The following is a 20,672-nucleotide window of genomic DNA, read 5'->3' as shown; positions in this document are numbered from 1 at the left end:
CTCACAGAAGCTCTGAGAGGGCTTGAGAATCAGGAACAGTGTTCAATTACTCCGCAGGCGCCACTGTAGCTCCAACACCCCTGCTGCCACTGGCCGGCCCCTCCACCAACACCCCTGCTGCCACTGGCCGGCCCCTCCACCAACACCCCTGCTGCCACTGGCCGGCCCCTCCACCAACACCCCTGCTGCCACTGGCCGGCCCCTCCACAGATGCTGCCCAGCCCGTTCTAGTGATGCACAGGAGCAGATGCCAAAAACTCTGTCAGTGATGCCCCTAAAAAGCCCAATATTATAATGTTGTCATCTTTTCCACTAACAGATTCTGCATGCTTGCTTTCTTCCATTGCTTGCTTCTAAACTAAAGCCATGTGCATATGCATCTAATTGGTAAAAATCCAGGACATACAGCTTTGCCAGGCTGCTAGGGAACCTGGGAAAGCCAGTTTTCAGCTTCAGCCTGGAGAAGTGGAACTCATAAGCTAAGACATTTTCCAATCATGAAGGAGTGTTTAAAGGGTGCTGGGCAATCAGATATATCCACAATGACAAATGTCCACAAGGAGAGATTTCTCTCTGTTAGTGAGTGCTTCGTCTATCTTAGGGTTTCAGCAAATAGGAAACCAATGGAAACATGAAATTGATGATACTTACCAAGTACTGCAGAGGGTGCTTCTTCATAGAGGAATATGGTTCCCATGCCAGAATAATGCAATTGTCTATTTCATCGTATCCCAAATTCAGACTTCAGCTATAATCCCAACTTTAAGACAATAATGGTATTTAAAAGCATGGAAAACATTTTGCACAAATAATTCAGCTGCTCCAAAATCCAATCATTTTATAACTCTAAAAATACTGTCTTGATAATCAGATTAATCTCTTAATGTTTTATTAGTAGGGTAGTATGAACTCTGAAGAATAATTGTACATTTTAAAGCTATTCTAATATCATATCTAATAAAGATGGAATATACACATTGACTATAACTCCACAGCAAAGAAGGTGGTGCCCACAGCCAAAAAGGAGGGAATATGCAAATTGACGTGACAAGGTGAGAGGTGGAAAGCTGCTCTGGTGGAAGGGAAGGCAGAAAGATGGCACCAGGCCAGAGCGAAGGCGGTGCAGCAGCCAGGGGAAGGAAGACCTATTCTTGCACGAATCTTCATGCATGGGGCTTCTAGTTTACAAAATAATAACATAACATTAGCTTTCAATATGATCATTTGTACTTCTTTATATAAATGCAAGATTTACTCTGGCCTGCCAGGATATATCTTTATTTCTCTCTGTGTACCTGTTGACAGTGCAAATAATAAAACCTTGTTTTTACTTTTCCCTGTTAGCAGCAATGATATAACTCACAGGAGTCTTGGAATCTCTGAATAGAATATAGAAAAATTGAGTTCACTTAGCCCTTTTGTGTTAAATTATTTTCAAATGTTTTCCTTGAAGAATCACTGCTTTGTTTTTCCACATACACCTGCCTTGGTGGCCATGCAAGTGTGGGTCACACTGCCACCTGGTGTGGCTGGGACAAACTTACTTCCACTCTCTGGAAACTACTAGAGCAGGGGCCACACTCAGACCCTGTGTTGCTGAGTCATACTGCAGGCTTACTCTGTTCTAGAGGAATTTGTAGGCCTACCGAAATAAGGGAAGAAGAGGTCGCATCAACAGCAAACACAAATCATTTTTTACAGGGTGGAGAAACCATAAATATTCAGTATTTTTAACTCAGCAAATGTTTTTTAAAGACCCACTGCAGGTGAGGTCTGTGCTTGGTCCTAAAGGTGACTGAAAAATGAGGGGGGCACAATCCCTGCCCCAAAGGATCTAGCAGTTACAGCAGAATACAAAATGAGTTAAGCATACAAAGCACATGAGTGAGAAAGAGATCATAACAAGTACTATAAAAAACAAAACAAAAACAGACTTCTCTGCCAGCTGGTGTGTCTCACTGGTTGAGTGTTGACCTATGAACCAGGAGGTCACAGTTTGATTCCTGGTCAAGGGCACATGCCCAGATTGTGGGCTCGATCCCCAGTGTGGGGTGTGCAGGAAGTACAATAGCTGATCAATAATTTTTTCTCTCATCATTGATGTTTCTCTCTCTTTCTCTCTCCCTTATTCTCTGAAATCATATTAAAAATATATATTTTTAAAAAAACAAACAAAAAAACCCAGATTTCTTGGAGGAGTGGTATTTGGGATAAGGTTTGAAGGAGATTTGGGATTTTATGGTCAGAGACTGGTTAACTGAAGAAGATGAGAAAAGATACATACCAAAAATACTAAAATAGTAAATTAGAACTTCTAGTTTAAAAAAAAAAGTCTTTTTTTATTTTTATCTTATTTTATCATCAGCAAAGTGTACAAGAGAAAATTTACAGTTTTCAGTCAACAGTTAACAGTTAGAAACTATTAGTTGGGTGAAAATATTTAAACTGCAAAACTCACAATTAAACTTTGCTTTTCTTAAAAATAATTTCTAAGTGGTAGTTTTTGATACCAATATATTTATTAAGTTTTCTTCAAATCCCTTTTGCTTAAAAAAAAGACAAAACCCTTCGATATAGATTTTTCATCATTTTAATAAGATAATTACTTATAATTAAAAATAATTTAGATGATATATTTATATTATGTTAATACAATTATATCTTCACTGGCCATAAATGAATTAATAGCTGTTCACTTTTTTAAAAAATGTTTTTTGTTGATTTCAGAGAGGAAAAGAGAGGAACTGAGAAATATCAATAGAAAACATCAATGATGAGAGAGAATCATTGATCATCTGCCTCCTGCATGCCCCCCACTTTGGCTTGAACCCCAAACCCAGGCATATGCCCCAATCCGGAATCTAACCTTGACCTCCTCTTGGTTCCCAGGTTGATACTCACATCACTGAGCCATACCAGTGAGCTGACAACTATTCACTTTTAAAGTTGTGGGGGTTTTTTCTAAAGATGCTTGGGTGTTGATTCATAGAAATCCAGCAAATCAACTTCATCCCCTCATTCTCATGGTAAAATCTATACTTTTATACTGTAGATGTCAATATCTTCAACTGTCATTTAAATTGGAGTTTGGACAGAGCTATCATATTATTTTGCAATCTTGAATTTAAGTTTTGATTTTTATAAATGACTATGCACTTGGCATATGTTTTTCTTAGAATTTTGGGTGTTTAATAAATTTTGTAAGTGTTCAGAGTCATAGATATAAATCAGTGACTTGTATTTTCAATATAATGGTCTTCAAATACATACCCACTCATTTTGGGAAAATAATGATTCATTTAGATTGAATAAATCCGAACACAAAATACTTTTTAAATATAAAATTCTAAAAACCTGTAAATTTTTTTTAAAAAACTTTTCACTTTTTTCATCTAAACAAAATCTATATATTTTTAAAGTTATATGATAGAGATTGCTTATTTAGTATTTGGATTATGTATATTACATATCAATAGATAAAAATGTGTTATTTTTTAATAAAAAGCATCTCCAAGTGATCCCGTTGCAGGGTACCTGTAGATGCAGCTGACTTTTATGCATAGATTGAGCATTATCGAAGGACAACAATAGCATCCCGCCCTGGCTGACTTGGGCCCAGCTCAGCAGCCTCTAAATCCTGTCTCAGAAGCGGCTAGCGATCCGCAGTCGCAGAACGGAACTGAGCATGCGCTCCCAGACGCTCCGCAGGGTTCCTTAAGATCCGCCCCCTCAGGACCCGGGGGCGGGGCTTTCCTTAGTAACTTAACTACTGTTTTTCCCGGACGCGCTCTAAAGCCCCGCCCCCGGCTGGCTGACCAATCACCGGTCAGGTTGCTGGAGGTCGGGGCCAATGGCCAGGGCCGTCCTTGGTTCCTCCCTGCAGTTTGAAACTGTCAGGCTGCTGCTAAGGGAGCCCCGGTACTGGCTGTGGGTTTAGCTGGGACGCGGCGGGCCGACGCGGACGGAGGAGTCGGAGTCCCTGGAGAGCTGCAGCGACGGTGGGTAGCGGCGCCCCGGGCGACCCCGAGCCCCTGGCGGAGGCAGCGGAGTGAGCTTTACAGTGAGCTTTGGCCCAGATTTCCATTCCCGGGCTCCGGGCTCCGGGCTGGGAGCATCGTCCCCTAGATCCAGGCCCTTCTGCTGCTCAGCAGGAGCGGGGGCGGCAGGGTTGTGAGGTTCCCCCTCTTCCCCCCCAAGTCGTGGAGAAGAGAAGGCAGGAGGAGGGATGCCTCGAATATAGCGGTTCCTGTCCCTAGGTTCTGGCCATTTAAAACGTAAGGGGCGGGGAAGAACCATGTCAAACGCTTTATTGTGTTTAAATAAGAATGTCATTAAAGCAGGGGTGGGTGGAAAAGAATCGACAAGAACTAGTCCTTTTCTTACTCGCAACCGCTTTCCCCTCTGCTGCGAGTCCTCGGCGTGGGGGGGCGGGGGGGGGGGCGGCTTCCGCGCGCACTGCCCTTGCCCTGCAGGCAGGTCTGCGGAGGGCGCTGGGATGTCACCCTGCAGCCAGCTCGCACCTAACTCACCCCTCCTCTGCCTCTTAGGTGTTACTTTTGAGTGCCCGGAAGGAGCCCTCTTTCCCACCAGCCAGGTAATTACCAAGACGCACTTTGGTTTACCTGGCAATAGAGAAGCACTCGGAACTTTTTGTCTCCTGGTTTCTGACGTTTTGGGTTAGAAACTGTTGAACATTTAGTCAACTGATGTACATCCACCACCCAGTAAAGCAAGTTTCATTTTCCTCCTTTGTTTCTGAACCTAGGAGAAGTAATGCTACTGTTTTAGAGTTTCAGATAAACTGCCATACCTGGTTGGCATCAAAGCAGGGCAGGTGGAAGATTTAGAACGTTATTTCCCCAAAGTACAGTAGTCGTTTCGTGTCTGCAGTATCTGTAGTCAAACACTTATAAGTCAGCCATACTTTGCAGTTCATTTGTTTCTTTTTAAATAATCAGCCCCTCCTCACCCCCCCCACCCCCGCTCCTCTACTTAATTGATTAGCAAGCACACCCTAAAGGAAGAAGTGGATGGAAACAGAGGTGGACCATGGTACCACAGTGGTGGATTTGAAGTCCTGTGAAGCAGCCATTCCTTGCTGAGATGTATGTGCTTATTTTATCCTTCCTAATTGGCTTAGCTAAAGACAGTCATGCAGAGATTTAGTTTACTTACCATGTGTATATTCAGTAACACCCACTGAATAAAGTTCAGCTATCCTTTCCACAATCTAGCCCCAATCCATGCTTCTTCTAATATTGCAGTTTCCCTGTATCTGCCCTTTCTACTTCAGTTTCCTCATCTCTCACTTTTCACCCCACTGTGGTTGAGACCTTTTCTACTTTCCACTGAAATTGTTCAGGGGAATGTCATAGCAACTTCCTGATTGCCAAACTCAAGGAACTCTGTCCAATGCTCATCTTTCTTTGGTATGTGACTCTGACTTCCTTCTCTAAGCTTTTGTTCATCCTGATAGTTTTATTGATCTTTTAAGTCTTCTTTGTTGGCTTTTCTTTCCCCCCTTTAAATGTTAGTGGTTGTGGTTTTAACCTTTGTCTCACTGTGGTAGTAGCCCTTAACTTTGTTAGGGTTGTAGTTTCCTCTGAACATATATTGGAAGCTAAGGATTCTCTTCCTAGAAAAATACACACATGTGCGTTTATTCTAAAAATATTGCCTACAACTTGGGTATATGGACTTGGGAGTAAAAATTTTTCTGTCACTCCTTTTCATTGGTGATCTTATCCTCTTGTTTTCCAGCATTTCCTATTGTGCTGATGATTCCTCAAACTGTATCTTCAACCTAAAGCTCCAAAGCAGGGCTTCCACATTATTTTAACTCAGGAAGCACCATTCATTGTAAACGGCAGTCCTTGGATAGTGCACAGCATACAGGGTGGCCATACGCTGCACACCTGCAACTTCACCTCAGTACCTCACGAGTGCTGCACACCCAAAACATCTCATGTTGAGCCTAGTGTTCTTCCTCCCAACCTGCTCATCCTCCTACGTTTCTTGCCGTGGTGAGTGGCACTATCATCTATCTAGTTACTCAAGTCAGCCTCCTGGAAGCCATTAACAATTCCTCCCTTTGGTCCCTGAACCAGCTATTAACCATGAGCTCCCATTTTCATTGCTATAACACAACTGTCTCATAGTCATACTCTCTACTTCCCATTGCTGACTCCTAGATTCAGGTCCTCATTTATCTCCTGCATTACTGCCAGAGGGAACATTTACTTCTTGGACTACTGCATTCGGCTCTCAGTTGACCTCTCTTTCTGCAGGTCCCCAACTCTCTAATTCATCTTGAAAGTTGCCAGAGTGATCATTCTGAAAGACAAGCATGATCTGGTTATCACTTGTTTAAAACATTTTAATAACTTCTCTAAAATAAAGACCAAACTTTTTAACATGACATAATCATGATTTTCCATGACCTGGCTGCTCTCAGCCAAGCCATGCTTTACACCCTTTGCTTACAGCGTTAACTACTATACTTATGTTCCTAGCATGCCTGTCCATGCCGCTGTATCTTTGCTTATGCAGCTCTACTGCCTAGTATATCCTGATAACTTTTATCTGTCTTTCAGATCTCAACACGGGTCATTTTCTCTATTAAAATTTTCTCTGGCTTCATTCTTCTTTACACTCTCAGGATCTCACCCCATGAAAAATGGCTACTCCTATCTCCTTTCTTTGCACCTCTTTTGTTTATGTCTATCAGCACTTTTTTCATAGTCACTTATTTGCATATCTGGCACCTCTCTCTAGATTGTAAAGTCCTTGAGAACTCATCTTACTACTTCCTCACCAGTGTCTTACATGTTACTAGTATTCACATAGTTTGAATATTTACTACTTGTCTTTTAAATAATTTACTTACTAGTTATTAAAAATACTTTTAATTTTAATTTTTATTTTTTGGTTAAGACTTTCAACAATTTTTCTATGTGTGTATTAGAATCTGTTGTTTTGTATAGGTTTACTTTTTTTTAAAATAATACTTCCCAAAGGTAAGTTTCCTAAGCAGGGATTTGCACAAATTGTTTATTCTCCTTGGTTCAGCATCTTTGAAGAAAGTGCACAACATCTGGGTTGTCGCACATTGTTAAGAACAGAGATCACAAACCATAATTCTCAACCCTCTACTATGCAGATTTTTCTGAAGTGCCTCCATTTTTCTTTAACCTTTTATGTATTTGTTTCATCACCTTTGCTACTTTATAAACTCACTAATTTTGGGAACTGAGTCTTTACTGTTGTTTTTGTCCAACGATTTTGTCTATGGTTGCTCAAATATGTTGAATGATTTTAAAATATCACAATTATTGTTTTGGTTGGTGTTCCATCTCTATATAAGGAATTCTATTTTAGTTTAAATATTGAGGGGGGAAAACTAAAGTTAACATTTACTGTTTTATAGTATTTTTTTACAGAATGTCATCAGATGAGGAGAAATACGCATTTCCAGTTATGCAGAATGAGTGCAACCAAACCAGTTCAGGCTCTTCAGATCTTCAGGTAGGAAGACATGTATAAATTTGTTATGACTTACTTATTTTCAACAAATAGTATGAGGGAAAACTAGGAATACGTTTTTTATTCATTCATGCCATTTACATTTATAATTATAATCTACTAGAGGCCCAATGCATGAAGATTCATGCAAGAATGGGCCTTCCTTCCCTTGGCTGCCGTCACCACCTTCACTCCTGCTGGAGCCTCTTTTCGCTCTGGCCCAGCTGCCTTTCCGCCTCCCCACACTGTCCAGAGGCCTGGAGCAGCTGGGGCACTCGGTGCCTGCATATGCAAATTAATCTGCCATCTTTGTTGAATTAATTTGCATACACACTCCTGATTGGCTGGTGGGCATTATGAAGGTACGGTCAATTTGCATATTACTCTTTTATTAGTGTAGATTAGTGGCCCTGTACACAAAATTCGTGCACATTAAAAGGGAATTAATTAGAGGAAATATTTTAATATTGCTATTTTCCCTCTCTCTATAATAGAATTGTCAAAGATGAAAGAAAATTAGTAAAATGTATATGAAACTTTCCCTCCTGTCAGAGTCAGGGGCATGCTGCGGGACCCAGAGTCAAGTCCCCACCCACCTGCGTGCATCTCAAAATTACACAAGACCCAGACCTGGCTGGCCCCACCTATGTCAAGCCCCACAGGGCACACAGTGTAGCCTCAGGTCCCCTGGTCCTGGCGCAAGGGCATGAGGGTGTGACAACCATTTTCATATTACCTCTTTGTTATATATAAAAAGTTAATATGCTGATTAGACCAGATGAAGCTGGGGCCAGAGGGAAGTTGTCCAAAGGAGGGAAGCCGGAGTCCCAGGTGCTGGAAGGAAGCTGGTGCCAGCAGCCAGGGGAAGGAAGGCCTACTTTTGCACAAATTTTCATGCATTGGGCCTCTAGTGTGTATATAATATATAACGTATATCAAATTATACCAAACTTTAGGAATTATTTCACAAACTTTGGGAATGCCGTACATTATTTTAATCTTTCAGAAAATAATCATAAGTTCTTTACTCTTTGTACAAAGGCTTCATACAACACAATGAGAGAAGCTAGAAATCTCAAGAAACATTTTTTTCTTGAAATTTTCTCGTTGTAGCTATCTTTTTATGAATGCTGCTTTCATTTTAATGCCAATTAATACAACATCAAACCACCCAAAGTTCTGACGCCTAGATTCCTTAGTGTTCTACTCTGGGTTCTAGTCCCTGTTGACACAATATTCATCACATGCTGCTACCTGGACAGTGACAGATACATTGACTGCAGAAGGTATGGGTTTTATATGAAATGCTCTGAATTTCTTTTATTTATGAATGTCTTATCATTAAAAATATGGATTCAGATTTCTAGAGTAGATTTTAATTGAGAGAATAATAACATGGTATATCTTGAGTTTTATAATTATATCACTTAAGAGGAAAAAAGCTGGACATTATGTTTATGTTACATTATGTTGAGTAAGTATAATATGAGAAAAGCTTAAAGAAAATATTTTATGAGCAAATGTGTTCCTTTAATTGAAACAACAAATTTAAACATTGGGAAGCTACTGTTAAAGTATCTGTGGTTATTTAATAGTAAAGAAGCAGTTGGGAATTGTGACAGATGTATCCTTGCCTTCCCTTTGGATGGTACCTCTCCAACTTGGTGCTATCTTTTTAGATGTCAGTACTTTCTTGTACTCTTCATCTCTGTCTTATCCAGACTTGTTCCTAGAGGGACCTAATTAAATCATTTATACTGTGATAGTATGATTTATCCTATCTAATAAAAAAGTAATATGCAAATTGACCATCACTCCAACACACAAAATGGCTGCCCCCATGTGGACACAAGATGGCCAGCAGGAAAGAGCAGTTTCAAGGGAGGGCAGTTGGGGGCGATCAAGCCTGCAGGGGAGGGCAGTTAGGGGTGACCAGGCCAGCAGAGGAGGGAAGTTGGGGATAACTGGGCCTGTAAGGAAGGGTAGTTGGGGGGGGACCCAGGCTGCAGGGAAGAGCAGTTGGGAGGAGACCTAGCCTGCAGGGGAGGGCAGTTAGGGGCAATCAGGCTGGCAGGGGAGTGGTTAGGGGGTGATCAGGCTGGTAGGCAGAAGCAGTTAGGGGCAGGCAGGCAGGCAGGTAGATGAGCAGTTGGGAGCCAGCAGTTCTGGATTGTGAGAGGGATGTCTAGCTGCCCGTTTAGGCCCGATCCTGGGCAGTTGGACATCCCTCAAAGGGTCCCAGATTAGAGAGGGTGCAGGCTGGGCTGAGGGATACACCCTCCCTTGCACGAATTTTGTGCACCGGGCCTCTAGTAATAAATATAAATTTGGTCTTCATTCTGGTTTCTGGCACAGAGCTCCTAAAACGTTTTAATTTCTTAAGCCATGAGAATGATAAAGGTGTGTTTTGTTATGAGATCACTTTTGCACCCTCACCTAAAGAGGTGGGCTGGCTGCCAGAGGAACCAATTATATAATTAGAGGATTGGAAATTTCAGTCCTATCCACAAACTTCCCAGGAGGGAAGAGGGGCTGGAAATTGAGTTCAATCACCAATGGCCATGACTTAATCATGCCTATGTAATGGAGCCTCCATAGAAACCCAAAAAAAAGAATTCAGGGAGCTGAGGTGGTGAGCCACATGGAAGTGCTGGGTGACTGGCATGCTGAGAGGGCATGGAAGTTCCAAGCCCCTTCCCCGTACCTTGCCCTATGCCTCAATTTATCTGGCTGTTCCTGATTTATATCCTTTTATAATATACTAGTAACCTAGTATATTATAAGTAAGTGAAATGTTGAGTTCCGTGAGCCATTCTAGGAAATTAATTGAACCTGAGGAGGGAACCGCCAATCCATAGCTGGTCTGTCAAGCACAGGTGACCTGAAGTTGGGGGTGTGGGGCAATGTCTTATGGGACTGAACCTTGTGTGATCTAATGCTAACTCTGGTGGATATTGTCAGATTGAATTGAATTGTAAGGTACCTAGCTGGTTTCCAAAAACCCATATAGTATTGTAATTGTTAGGTCCAGACCCCTTTATTACTAAAATGTAAGCACCTTGTAAGATTTCAAGTTGTTTTGTTAGGAGACAAAGCTTTACATCAAAATAATAAATCTCTAGAGTAGAATTTAAGACAGGGATAAGGAAGGATTGTCTAGACACACCAGAAATAATTTTGTGTTATTGGTTATCTGCTTAGAATGTCAGCCCAACTAAGAGTCTGTTTATTAGTAACCCTCAACTTTAAGACCCTACTGGTTCTTGACTACGGTTGAAAGGCTACCCATGTCCTATTGTTGAAAACATTAAAAAATATAATAATATAAAATAGCTATACACTTTTATATATAGTAGATATGTACAGCTTTTGTTGTCCTTTTGCCTTAGTGTCCATTGTGACAGTGTTATAAAACATTATTATTGGTTTCTTATAGGAAGAGTATGAAGAATTGCTTCGTTATACTATAGTGACTCCAAATCCTGAACCAGGTACTTCACAGCCATCTCATTCTAAGGGAGAAATGGTGCCAGATGTTAGATTTTATACTATAATTGATGATATTCTCCATAATCAAGGTTATTTATATTTTTTAAAACATCTCTTAATTTAAGATGTTATTTGAGCTTATTAATGCAATTGACTTATGATTGTGAAAATGCTCCAGTCAATGGTGAATATTACTATTATCTGGAGAAACTCTTTACATTTTAATATGTTTTTCTTGGCTCTTACATGACAGCTGGATCTTTGAGCTTCCTTTGACTATTACTTTTCTGAAAAGTAATAAATTTAAAGCAACACTGTAGCCATTGCATGTCTCTTAATGAAATATGTAACATCTCTGAATTTGTTCTAATGGTTATTTGTCAGGATTATCTTGAAAAATAAATGTCCAACCCCCCAAATTAAAGATGGTCCATAGGTAGCCCTGAAAACCCCTTGAGTTTATGAACTGTGTGCTAGGACTTTGTTAGCAGTATTTATATAGGCATAGAGGACTGTTTGAATTATCACCACAAACATGAATCATTCTTGGACTATGTCAGTGACAGAATTGAGAGCTAATACAAATCAGGATGTATGATGATTGATGAGCAAAAGGTTGAAAAAGAAGTATGAAGCTCCTCTTACCTATTTGTCCCTTGTTTAGTAAAGAACAGGATCCCAACAGCTAGCTCACTCTAAGTAAGGGTTCAGAAATCCCTTATAAAACAGCTCTAACAATGGGCAGTTATCAATAATAAGTAAACTAACGATCCTCCTTGAAGGCACATGACACAACCTACTCACAGCAGGCTCCTCGTTTTCTGATAAGTCACAGCCTTAGTGTCTATTGTCCTTCTCCCTCTGTAGACATGGCGTTTTCATTGCTTCTCAATCTGACCTATTGCATTAGATCAACAAATAGATCACAGTTGTAAAATACATATACTCATTCTACTGAATACTTTCTATCTAGATTTATTGATCTTTAAGAGATACAACTCTTGACTTGATTAATTTTTATATCAGTGATATTGACCATGTTTTGATTATACTGGCACCTCAACATGGAGTTCCTACTGAGCAAACCCAAAATGCTGCATACTCCTTACAAATGAATTTAGGCAATTACTAGTAGTGTGCTAGCCCTCTGCACCTCTACCCTCAAGGTGGTCACCGACAGCTTGTTTCCTTTTCCATTGGCTACAGTATTACTGTACTGTTGTCCCAGTGACACAACACAGGAGTCCTTTCCTTGCCCCAACTCTGCACCCTTTCAAGGTAACCACTTGGAACTTAAGACCCTTGTTCTTTTCTAGTATGTAAGGTAGTATTTGTTTATGTTCTGCCTTTATCACAAAGGACTTGAGACCTAAGCATACGACATGCAGTGAATTTAGATTATTCTGATTTACACATAGACTTGGTTAGAATGGACTATGTAAATTTATCATCCCATTCCCTTTATTAGTGTTGACGTTGTTTAGTATAAGTGAGGTAGGTGTGTCAGAGTTGGCAGAGTCATTTTTGTGAGGTTTTCTCACTTTCCTTTTCACCACATATTGACTAAAGGTTCCTGAGGTGGAAGTAAGGAAGTCCCTGTTTGGGGGGAACCAGTGTCACTTTAGTTTGATTGCAGCTAGTGAAAAGCAGCCTGTCCCTGGAAATATCCATTGTTATTAGACAGCATAGCCTTTTCTAAGTTCCAGTGTCATTCATCCACTGATCCTCAATGTGAATTGAATGCCACAGTAGACTGAATTCTCTTTCATCCATATTTGGTGGGTGGAATCGAGTTTATTAATAATAAGACTTTTTCTAGTTTCAGAGTCTTACTTTATTCTTGTTTTTTGTTTTAATGTTCCTCTAATCCCACCAAAGATCTTTGTTCTAAAATCTTATTTATATACCTCAACCTTCTTAAATTAGGTGTGTGTGAATAGGTATTTTATTTAAAAGTGCTTTGGGGTATTTTTCTTTACAGTAAGAAGAGAAAGAGAAACAAGGACGGAAGTTAGAAAAGGACGTGATTTAAATATTTCAAGTCATTCAAAGACAGAAGGTATTTTCCTTAGCTTGTTTTTATTAATATACAACATTTTGTGGTTTGATGAATATTATCTATGTAGTAAGAGGAATATTTTAGCATATTACTTATTGGCAGGATTTTAAAATGCTGTTGTTGCTAATTTATTGAGTAATACTATTTAAAATAATTTTATAATAATGAAAATAGTACAATTAAGACAAACAGTTTTGCTCTAACCAGTTTGGCTCAGTGGATAGAGCGTCGGCCTGTGAACTGAAAGTTCCCAGATTCAATTCTAGTCAAGGGCATGTACCTGGGTTGCGGATACATCTCCAGTAGGAGGTGTGCAGGAGGCAGCTGTTCAATGTTTCTCATTGATATTTTTAATATTATATTCCCCTACCTTCCTCTCTGTAAAAAATCAATAAAATATATTAAAAATAAAAAAGACAAACAGGTTTATTTGTTATAGTATGTGATATCCTTAAATCTTCTAAGTTAAAAGGCAGGTTTTTTTTAAATATATCAATATTTTTGTTTTCTGAGAGGAAAGGAGAGGGAGAGAGAAAGAAACGTCACTGATGAGAAAGAACCATTGATCAGCTGCCTTCTGCATGCCCTCTACTGGGGACTGAACCCGCAACCCAGGCATGTGCCCTTGACCAGAAACTACCGAGACTCTTTAATCTGCAACCAACACTTTACCCATTGGGCCAAACCAGCTAGCACAAGAGGGCAAATGTTTTTTAAAGATTCAGAAGGATATCAGATAGTTTGGCTGATTTAAAATTTTTCATAATGCATTATTTCCCATTTTTCAGGCATTTGCGTACTAACTTTATGCTTTTCTTCCTATCTTTATTCCACATGTTTTATCATTTAAGTGTTTTTCTTCACAAATATTCATTTTTAGCTTTTATTTTAAAAGAAAATATGTTAACATATGTTATTACTGTTTATAGCATAAAACTAATATATACTTGTTACAAATAGAAAGCAATGGTAAAAATAAATGCAACTCAAACAAAGTTATTAAAGTTTGGTTGAATACTATGGGTGGTATTGTGTTCAGCCTGATTAGCAAGTGTTGCAGAGGTTTTAAAAGCATACTAGCACCACATTGAAACTTTTTCTTTGACATAGAATAAGTAATACAGTAAAAATAGAACACTTTTTATACTAGGTGATTCAATGTTATTTAATATAAGGGCCTTTTAAGGCACCATATGAGAAATGCCTCTCACTAATAGAAGGTTTGGGCAATGTAATTTCTGAAGGATCTTCCAAGGCCTTTTTTTCCCCCTTTTATTTTTATTAGTATTTATTTCATGCTGCATTTACTCACAGGCCAGAAGTTTTTGTTTCTTCCATTTCTCCTGGGGTATCTTTTTCTTCCGTGCAACTCTTCTTCTGGTCTGGAAGTCTGTTCTTTTTCAGTAAGCATCATCTCAATGTGGCAGGGAGAGCTCATGTATAGGTTCATCTGCCCACGAGCTCTGTGAGTTCTGTACTGCATCTTAAGAGTTTTCTTCACCTGGATATGCTCAGTGACCAGAGACTCTACATCTAAACCCTGAAGCTCAGCATTACTCGCTACATTTTTAAGTATGTGCAGCAAAAAATTAGCACTCTTTTTGGGCCACTGACTCTGTGTCCAGCACAACTGTTTGGGCTGGGCACACCTACCAGCTCCACCATTGTAACAACCGAATAGCACATACAGCTTCTATAAAATGACATCCTTTCAATACTTGGTGTCTTTTTGAATTCCTATCTCTATGATGGCCTTGGCAGTTTCACAAGTGTTCTTAAAGTGAACTTAAAGATCTGAACCTCTTAATTTGCATGATTTTGTGGGGTTTTCTTGGTCAAGTGAATAGCGAACCATGATTCTATTTTTTTAAAGGTAATATATTTAAAAATAAATAAATAAATAAAAGCAGAGCCCATGAGTGCGGATCTAGTTAGTAAAAGCTAGTAAAAAATACTATTCATTCTATACACCAACAGCGAATTTATAGAAACAGAGACTAAAAAAGCAATTCCATTTACCATCGCACCAAAAAAATTAAGATACCTAGGAATAAACTTAACTAAGGAAGTAAAGGACCTATACGCGGAAAACTACACGACACTGAAAAAAGAGATAGAGGAAGATGTAAACAGATAGAAGAACATACCATGTTCATGGATTGGTAGAATCAACATCATCAAAATGTCCATACTTCCTAAAGCAATCTATAGGTTCAATGCACTCCCCATTAAAATACCAACGACATATTTCACCGACCTAGAAAAGAACTCTCCAAAAGTTCATTTGGAACAATAAAAGACCCCGAATAGCCACAGCAATCCTGAGAAAGAAAGGTAAAGTAGGAGGGATCTCAATACAAGACTTCAAACTGTATTACAAAGCCACTGTTTTCAAAACAGCCTGGTACTGGCACAAGAACAGACATATAAAATAGATCAATGGAATCGAATTGAGAACCCAGATATCAACCCAAATCACTATGCTCAATTAATATTTGACAAAGGAGGCACGAATATACAATGGAGTTAAGACAGTCTCTTCAATAAATGGTGTTGGGAAAATTGGACAGATACATGCAAAAGAATGAAACTAGATCACCAACTTACACCATACACAAAAATAAACTCAAAATGGATACAGGACTTAAACATCAGACGGGAAATCATAAAAATACTAGAAGCATCCACAGGCAACAAAATCTCAGACATATGCCAAAAGAACTTCTTCACTGATACTGCCCCTAGGGCAATGGAAGCTAAAGAGAAAATAAACAAATGGGACTACATCAAAATAAAAAGCTTTTTTACAGCAAAAGAAACCATCAGCAAAACAACAAGAAAGCCCACTGTGTGGGAGAACATATTTGCAAATGTTACCACTGATAAAGGTTTAATCTCCAACATCAAAGGGAAGATGAATGATCCAATTAAAAAATGGGCAATGGACCTAAATAGAATATTTTCAAAAGAAGACAGAAGGAAGGCCAAAAGGCACATGAAAACATGCTCAAAGTCACTAATTATCTGAGAGATGCAAATCAAAACAACAATGCGGTACCATCTCACACCTGTCAGAATGGCCAACATCAACAAATCAACAAACGACAAGTGTTGGAGAGGTTGTGGAGAAAAAGGAACCCTCGTGCACTGCTGGTGGGAATGCAGACTGGTGCAACCACTGTGGAGAACAGTGTGGAGTTTCCTCAAAAAACTGAAAATGGAACTCCCATTTGACCCAGTAATCCCACTCCTAGGAATATATCCCAAGAAACTAGGAACACCAATCAGAAAGGATATATGCACCCCTATGTTCATAGCAGCACAATCTACGATAGCTAGAATCTGGAAATAGCCTAGGTGCCCGTCAGCAGATGATTGGATCAAAAAACTGTGGTACATCTACACAATGGAATACTTTGCTGCCATAAAAAAGGAATTCTCATCATTTGCAGCAACCTGGATAGAACTAGAGAACATCATGCTGAGTGAAATAAGCCAGTCAATGAAAGAGAAATACCACATGACCTCACTCATTTATGGATATTAAAGAACATTATAAACTGACAAACCAAAAGTCAGATATAAAGACAGTAAAGCAATAAGCAGACTGTAAAATTACAGAGGGGAGAGTAGGGAGATCTGGGGAGATAAGAGATCAACCGAAGGACTTGTATACATGCATATAAGTACAACCAATGGACACAAAACTCTGGGGATTGTGCTGCTATGAACATAGGAGTGCATATATCCTTTCTGATTGGTGTTACTAGTTTCTTGGGATATATTTTTAGGAGTGGGATTACTGGGTCAAATGGGAGGGGGTCAATGTTAAAATATGTACACAGATAATAATTTAATAAAATAAAAAAAATACTATTCATGTTGCCTTATTCTTTGAGTTCCTAAACCATCTTCAGAATATATAGGTAGTGCTACATAGTGTGACTAGCCTAAACCATTTGTTGATATATTTTTATGCAAAACATACCTATTAGGGGATGATTTTCTTCCTTTTGCAGATAATTCTTGATTTACTTTTAAGTAACAAGTTAGTAGATTTAACTTTATCTTTGTTTTGAGTCATTTAGTAAGGAAGAGAGAAAAGCCCTTCAATCTTAGTTACAGGACCCTCATAGCAAAAGTGTGATATGCAAGAAATGATGATCAGTAGTCTCTAATTCCAATATACATGTGTGATAAAATATTCTGTGCTTTTTTAAAGGTAGATACCAGTTCTCTTTTTGGCTCTCACTCCCATCCCCATACCCTGGTATATGGGCAGAAGATAGGAGTATATGTACACACACACATATATATTCATATATGTGTGTGTGTGTGTGTGTGTGTGTGTGTATGTATGTATGTATGTATATATATTCCTCACCTATATGTTAAGGACAAACAGGGTATCTTATAGTTGAAAATATGATAAATTAAAAACTACGAGTCTCTTTCCTACTTATAGTGCTGACTTTTAGTAGTATTAAAATTTATCCCAGTGTTCTACATAAAGTAATAATGACTTATATACAACCACTCTGACCTTGGTCAATTACTTAACCCTTTCTGAACCTCAGTTTTGGAATCAGTAAAATAGATAAGAGTATGTATTTCTTAGGGTAGCATGTATTATGGGAGCCAATCCTTATAACATTTTTATTGTAGAAACATACAAAGCACTTAGAAAATGCTGATATGATGACACAGATAATAATAGTTTCAGCTTGGGCTGGAGCTGGATATATGAAGCATCTTTACTTGAGTATGGGAAGCATCTCATGCTGATTAGTCCTAAATCAGTGACAATACTGAAATTTAAAATATCCAGATTAAGTACACTGAACGGTCATTTCTCTGCATTTTTCTCAGCCTCTATAGTAACTGAATTCTTCCAGCCTTCCAATATAAGTCCTCACCAGTTTGGGTTGTTTTCAATTTGCCGTAACCACTACAACTTTTTCCCTCCTAGGTTTATCACCAGTATCATCACCAAGGAAGCCTTTTCACCCCGTCATGGATTTTTTCAGTTCAAATATTTTAGGCGACTCTTCCACACCAGGGTCTAATTCTAGTCCTGCAGGTGTCCATGAAATAATAGCGGGCAATCCTGTTGTTTCTGAAGAAAACCTTCAAAAGGTGGAAAGTGTACTGGATCTTTGGAGTTCAGGTCTTAAGGTAGCTTTGTTGGATTAGTATAATAGTTTTGCTCTTAATTCCAGTTTTTCTTTTATTTAAAATAAAAGGTTCTTTTTAATCTTTAGTTGTAGGAGATCAGTCCAATGTCTAAAATCTGTGCTTCTCAGTTTTTGATGTCCATATGAATCCCCTAGGAAATCTGTTGAACTTCAGCTTTTTATTTAATTGTTTTTGAGGACCTGAGATTATGCATTTCTAACAAGATCCCAGGTGATGCTGCTGATTCAAAAAACATACTTTGAATAGCAAGGTTTTATATAGTTTATGGAACAGTCTACTGAATTTCTCAGATGTTCTGAAAGACTGTATGTGACTGAGACACTCAGTGAGCCTTTACTATATTGTAGCTATGACTAATGAAAATGTCTCCTTTAAATGAAATACAAAGTCCCAATTTTAGCAATATGTATTCATTTTATAGCCATTCTTACAGCAACCACAATGTATAACTGATATCTCTATAAAAATTGATGTTTATTTGTAGTAATGTTAGTGGCCTTTAAATAAAACAAAGTATTACAGAAATGGCAGGGAGCCTGGCCAGTTTGGCTCAGCAGTTGAGCATCAACCCAGGACCCAGAAGCTGCCAGTTTGTTTCCCCGTCAGTGCACATGCCTGGGTCATGGGTTCAGTCTTCAGTAGGGGTATGTGCAGGAATATGATGTTCCTCTCTCATTAATGTTTTTCTCTCTTATATATATCTCTCTTTTTCTCTCTCTAAAAATCAATAAAAACATTAAAAAAAAAAAAAAAAAGACTTGATTTAAAAAAATGTTTACCAAAAAAAGAAGGGTTCTTTTTGCTAATTAAAAAATATGTAGTTGAGAAAAATAACCATTTTTCTGAAGATAGTTTGAGAAAACGAAGCTGAATATTCACATGGATAGAGAAATTATGGTCATAAGAGTTCTGTGGCATCTATAATATATTTCTCTGTTATTTGAACTATAAATCCCAGATATAATCTTTTAGTATAGTTTCTACCATTTACCTCATGGAACAGGTTTCATACTTCTTTTCATGCTGTAAGTCAATTGTAGTGGTGTACCACCAACCACTAAAATTGTTCTAGGTTTAATTAACCATATTATCTAATTTTTGATAACATGATTATTTGGCCTTTTTTATTTATTCCAGTCAGGAGAGAAAAGAGGTCAGACTCAGCAGCGTGTTAAGGTAGCGATTGTGATAAATTATTTGCGGGGAGAAAGATCAGCTCCCATGGCTCCCACAATCCACCTCTATCTAAACAACATCTGGTCCTATGGCTCAGCCTAGTGCATGGCCCTGCATTTCCTTTTCCCTGACCCAACTTCATATGGACATTTAAGTTCTTGAATAAACAGAATTTTAAAAAAAAACTGAGAAGCACAGATTTTAGACATTGGACTGATCTCCTACAACTACTCATTTAAAGTTTTTTAAAATGACAAGATTTAATACAAAATAACTTAAAAAATGCTTATCTTTAGTATGGTGAATGTGAACTAAGAGGAGTTGAAACTGTTGAACTTGTAAATGTTTTCATTAGTGATTTAAAAAAAAAAAATAGCTTTCATGTTAATTGCTTGTTCTGATTTTTTAAAAGAAGTGTTTCTTAATTTCGGTGTAATTTTAAGAAGCACTATTAAGGAACAAACTGCTTAGTTATCAGTATGTTTATTTTTCAGTCAAACGTCATATCTGAACTAACTAAATGGAGACTAAATTTTATTGACTGGCACCGTATGGAAATGAAAAAAGAGAAAGAAAAACATGCAGCACATTTAAAACAACTATGCAACCAGATCAACAGCTTGAAGGAGCTGCAAAAAGCCTATGAAATCTCCATTGGGAGAAAAGACGAGGTGTTCTTTTTTATATTTCTTTTTAACTGAGATTCAGTAAATGTTTTGCTAGATAATAAATGTCAGGAAGTGCCCTAGTTGGTGTGGCTCAGTTGGTTGGAGTGTAGTCTGGTGCACCAGAAGGTCATCAATTTGATCCCCAGCTAGGGCAGGTGCAGAAGGCAACCAACAGATGTATCTCTCTCACATCTCTCTCTCTCTCACCCTCACTTTCCATCTCTCTTCCTTTCTCCCTCTCTGCCTCTCACCTTTTCCTTCTTCCTCTTTCCTTTCTCCCTTCCTCCCTAAGGAGCCAAGAAGTGGGTTTTTAAGAGTACATGCTAAGTGTACATACTAATTTTTCCTTCCTAACTGCCCTTAAGAGCATTTTAGGGAACCAGCATTATCCAGTTTTTAAGCCGTCTTTTCAGGGGCTATTTTAAGTTTCCCACATTATATCTGTGGTAAGTCTTTATTTGCTGAAGAAGTCTGGTATTTTATTGATAAACAGTACCTTTGATTTCACTTTCTGTTAGCTTGTTAAGAATTTTAAAGTAAGGTTCAGGTGCATGCGAATTTTG

General features: G+C 38.5%; 1 protein-coding gene and 1 pseudogene across 9 annotated transcripts in view; one reads left to right on the top strand and one right to left on the bottom strand.

Moving 5' to 3' along the window:
- Positions 1 to 3,871: 3,871 nt before the first annotated feature.
- Positions 3,872 to 20,672, top strand: part of POC5 (POC5 centriolar protein) — a 36,289-nt gene continuing 19,488 nt past the window's right edge. Inside the window, exons 1-8 of one of the 9 annotated variants that reach the window (XM_045571607.1) lie at positions 3,882 to 3,998; positions 4,548 to 4,594; positions 5,005 to 5,105; positions 7,427 to 7,524; positions 10,958 to 11,099; positions 12,992 to 13,069; positions 18,039 to 18,244; positions 19,936 to 20,112. In XM_045571607.1, the coding sequence (XP_045427563.1) occupies positions 7,441 to 7,524; positions 10,958 to 11,099; positions 12,992 to 13,069; positions 18,039 to 18,244; positions 19,936 to 20,112 (687 nt within the window). In that variant the 5' untranslated portion in view covers positions 3,882 to 3,998; positions 4,548 to 4,594; positions 5,005 to 5,105; positions 7,427 to 7,440. Of the gene's footprint in view, positions 3,999 to 4,547; positions 4,595 to 5,004; positions 5,106 to 5,166; positions 5,430 to 7,426; positions 7,525 to 8,634; positions 8,808 to 10,957; positions 11,100 to 12,991; positions 13,070 to 18,038; positions 18,245 to 19,935; positions 20,113 to 20,672 lie in introns of those variants that run through there. The other 8 variants (XM_045571608.1, XM_045571606.1, XM_036410342.2 and 5 more) reach the window with 8 other exon arrangements.
- LOC118703419 lies at positions 14,266 to 15,025 on the bottom strand (annotated as a pseudogene).

This window comes from Pipistrellus kuhlii, unplaced genomic scaffold (assembly GCF_014108245.1).
Source record: "Pipistrellus kuhlii isolate mPipKuh1 unplaced genomic scaffold, mPipKuh1.p scaffold_m20_p_4, whole genome shotgun sequence".
Taxonomy (NCBI): domain Eukaryota; kingdom Metazoa; phylum Chordata; class Mammalia; order Chiroptera; family Vespertilionidae; genus Pipistrellus; species Pipistrellus kuhlii.
The sequence above is the reverse complement of the archived record's forward strand: the minus strand, read 5'-3'. Positions and strand labels throughout refer to the sequence as shown.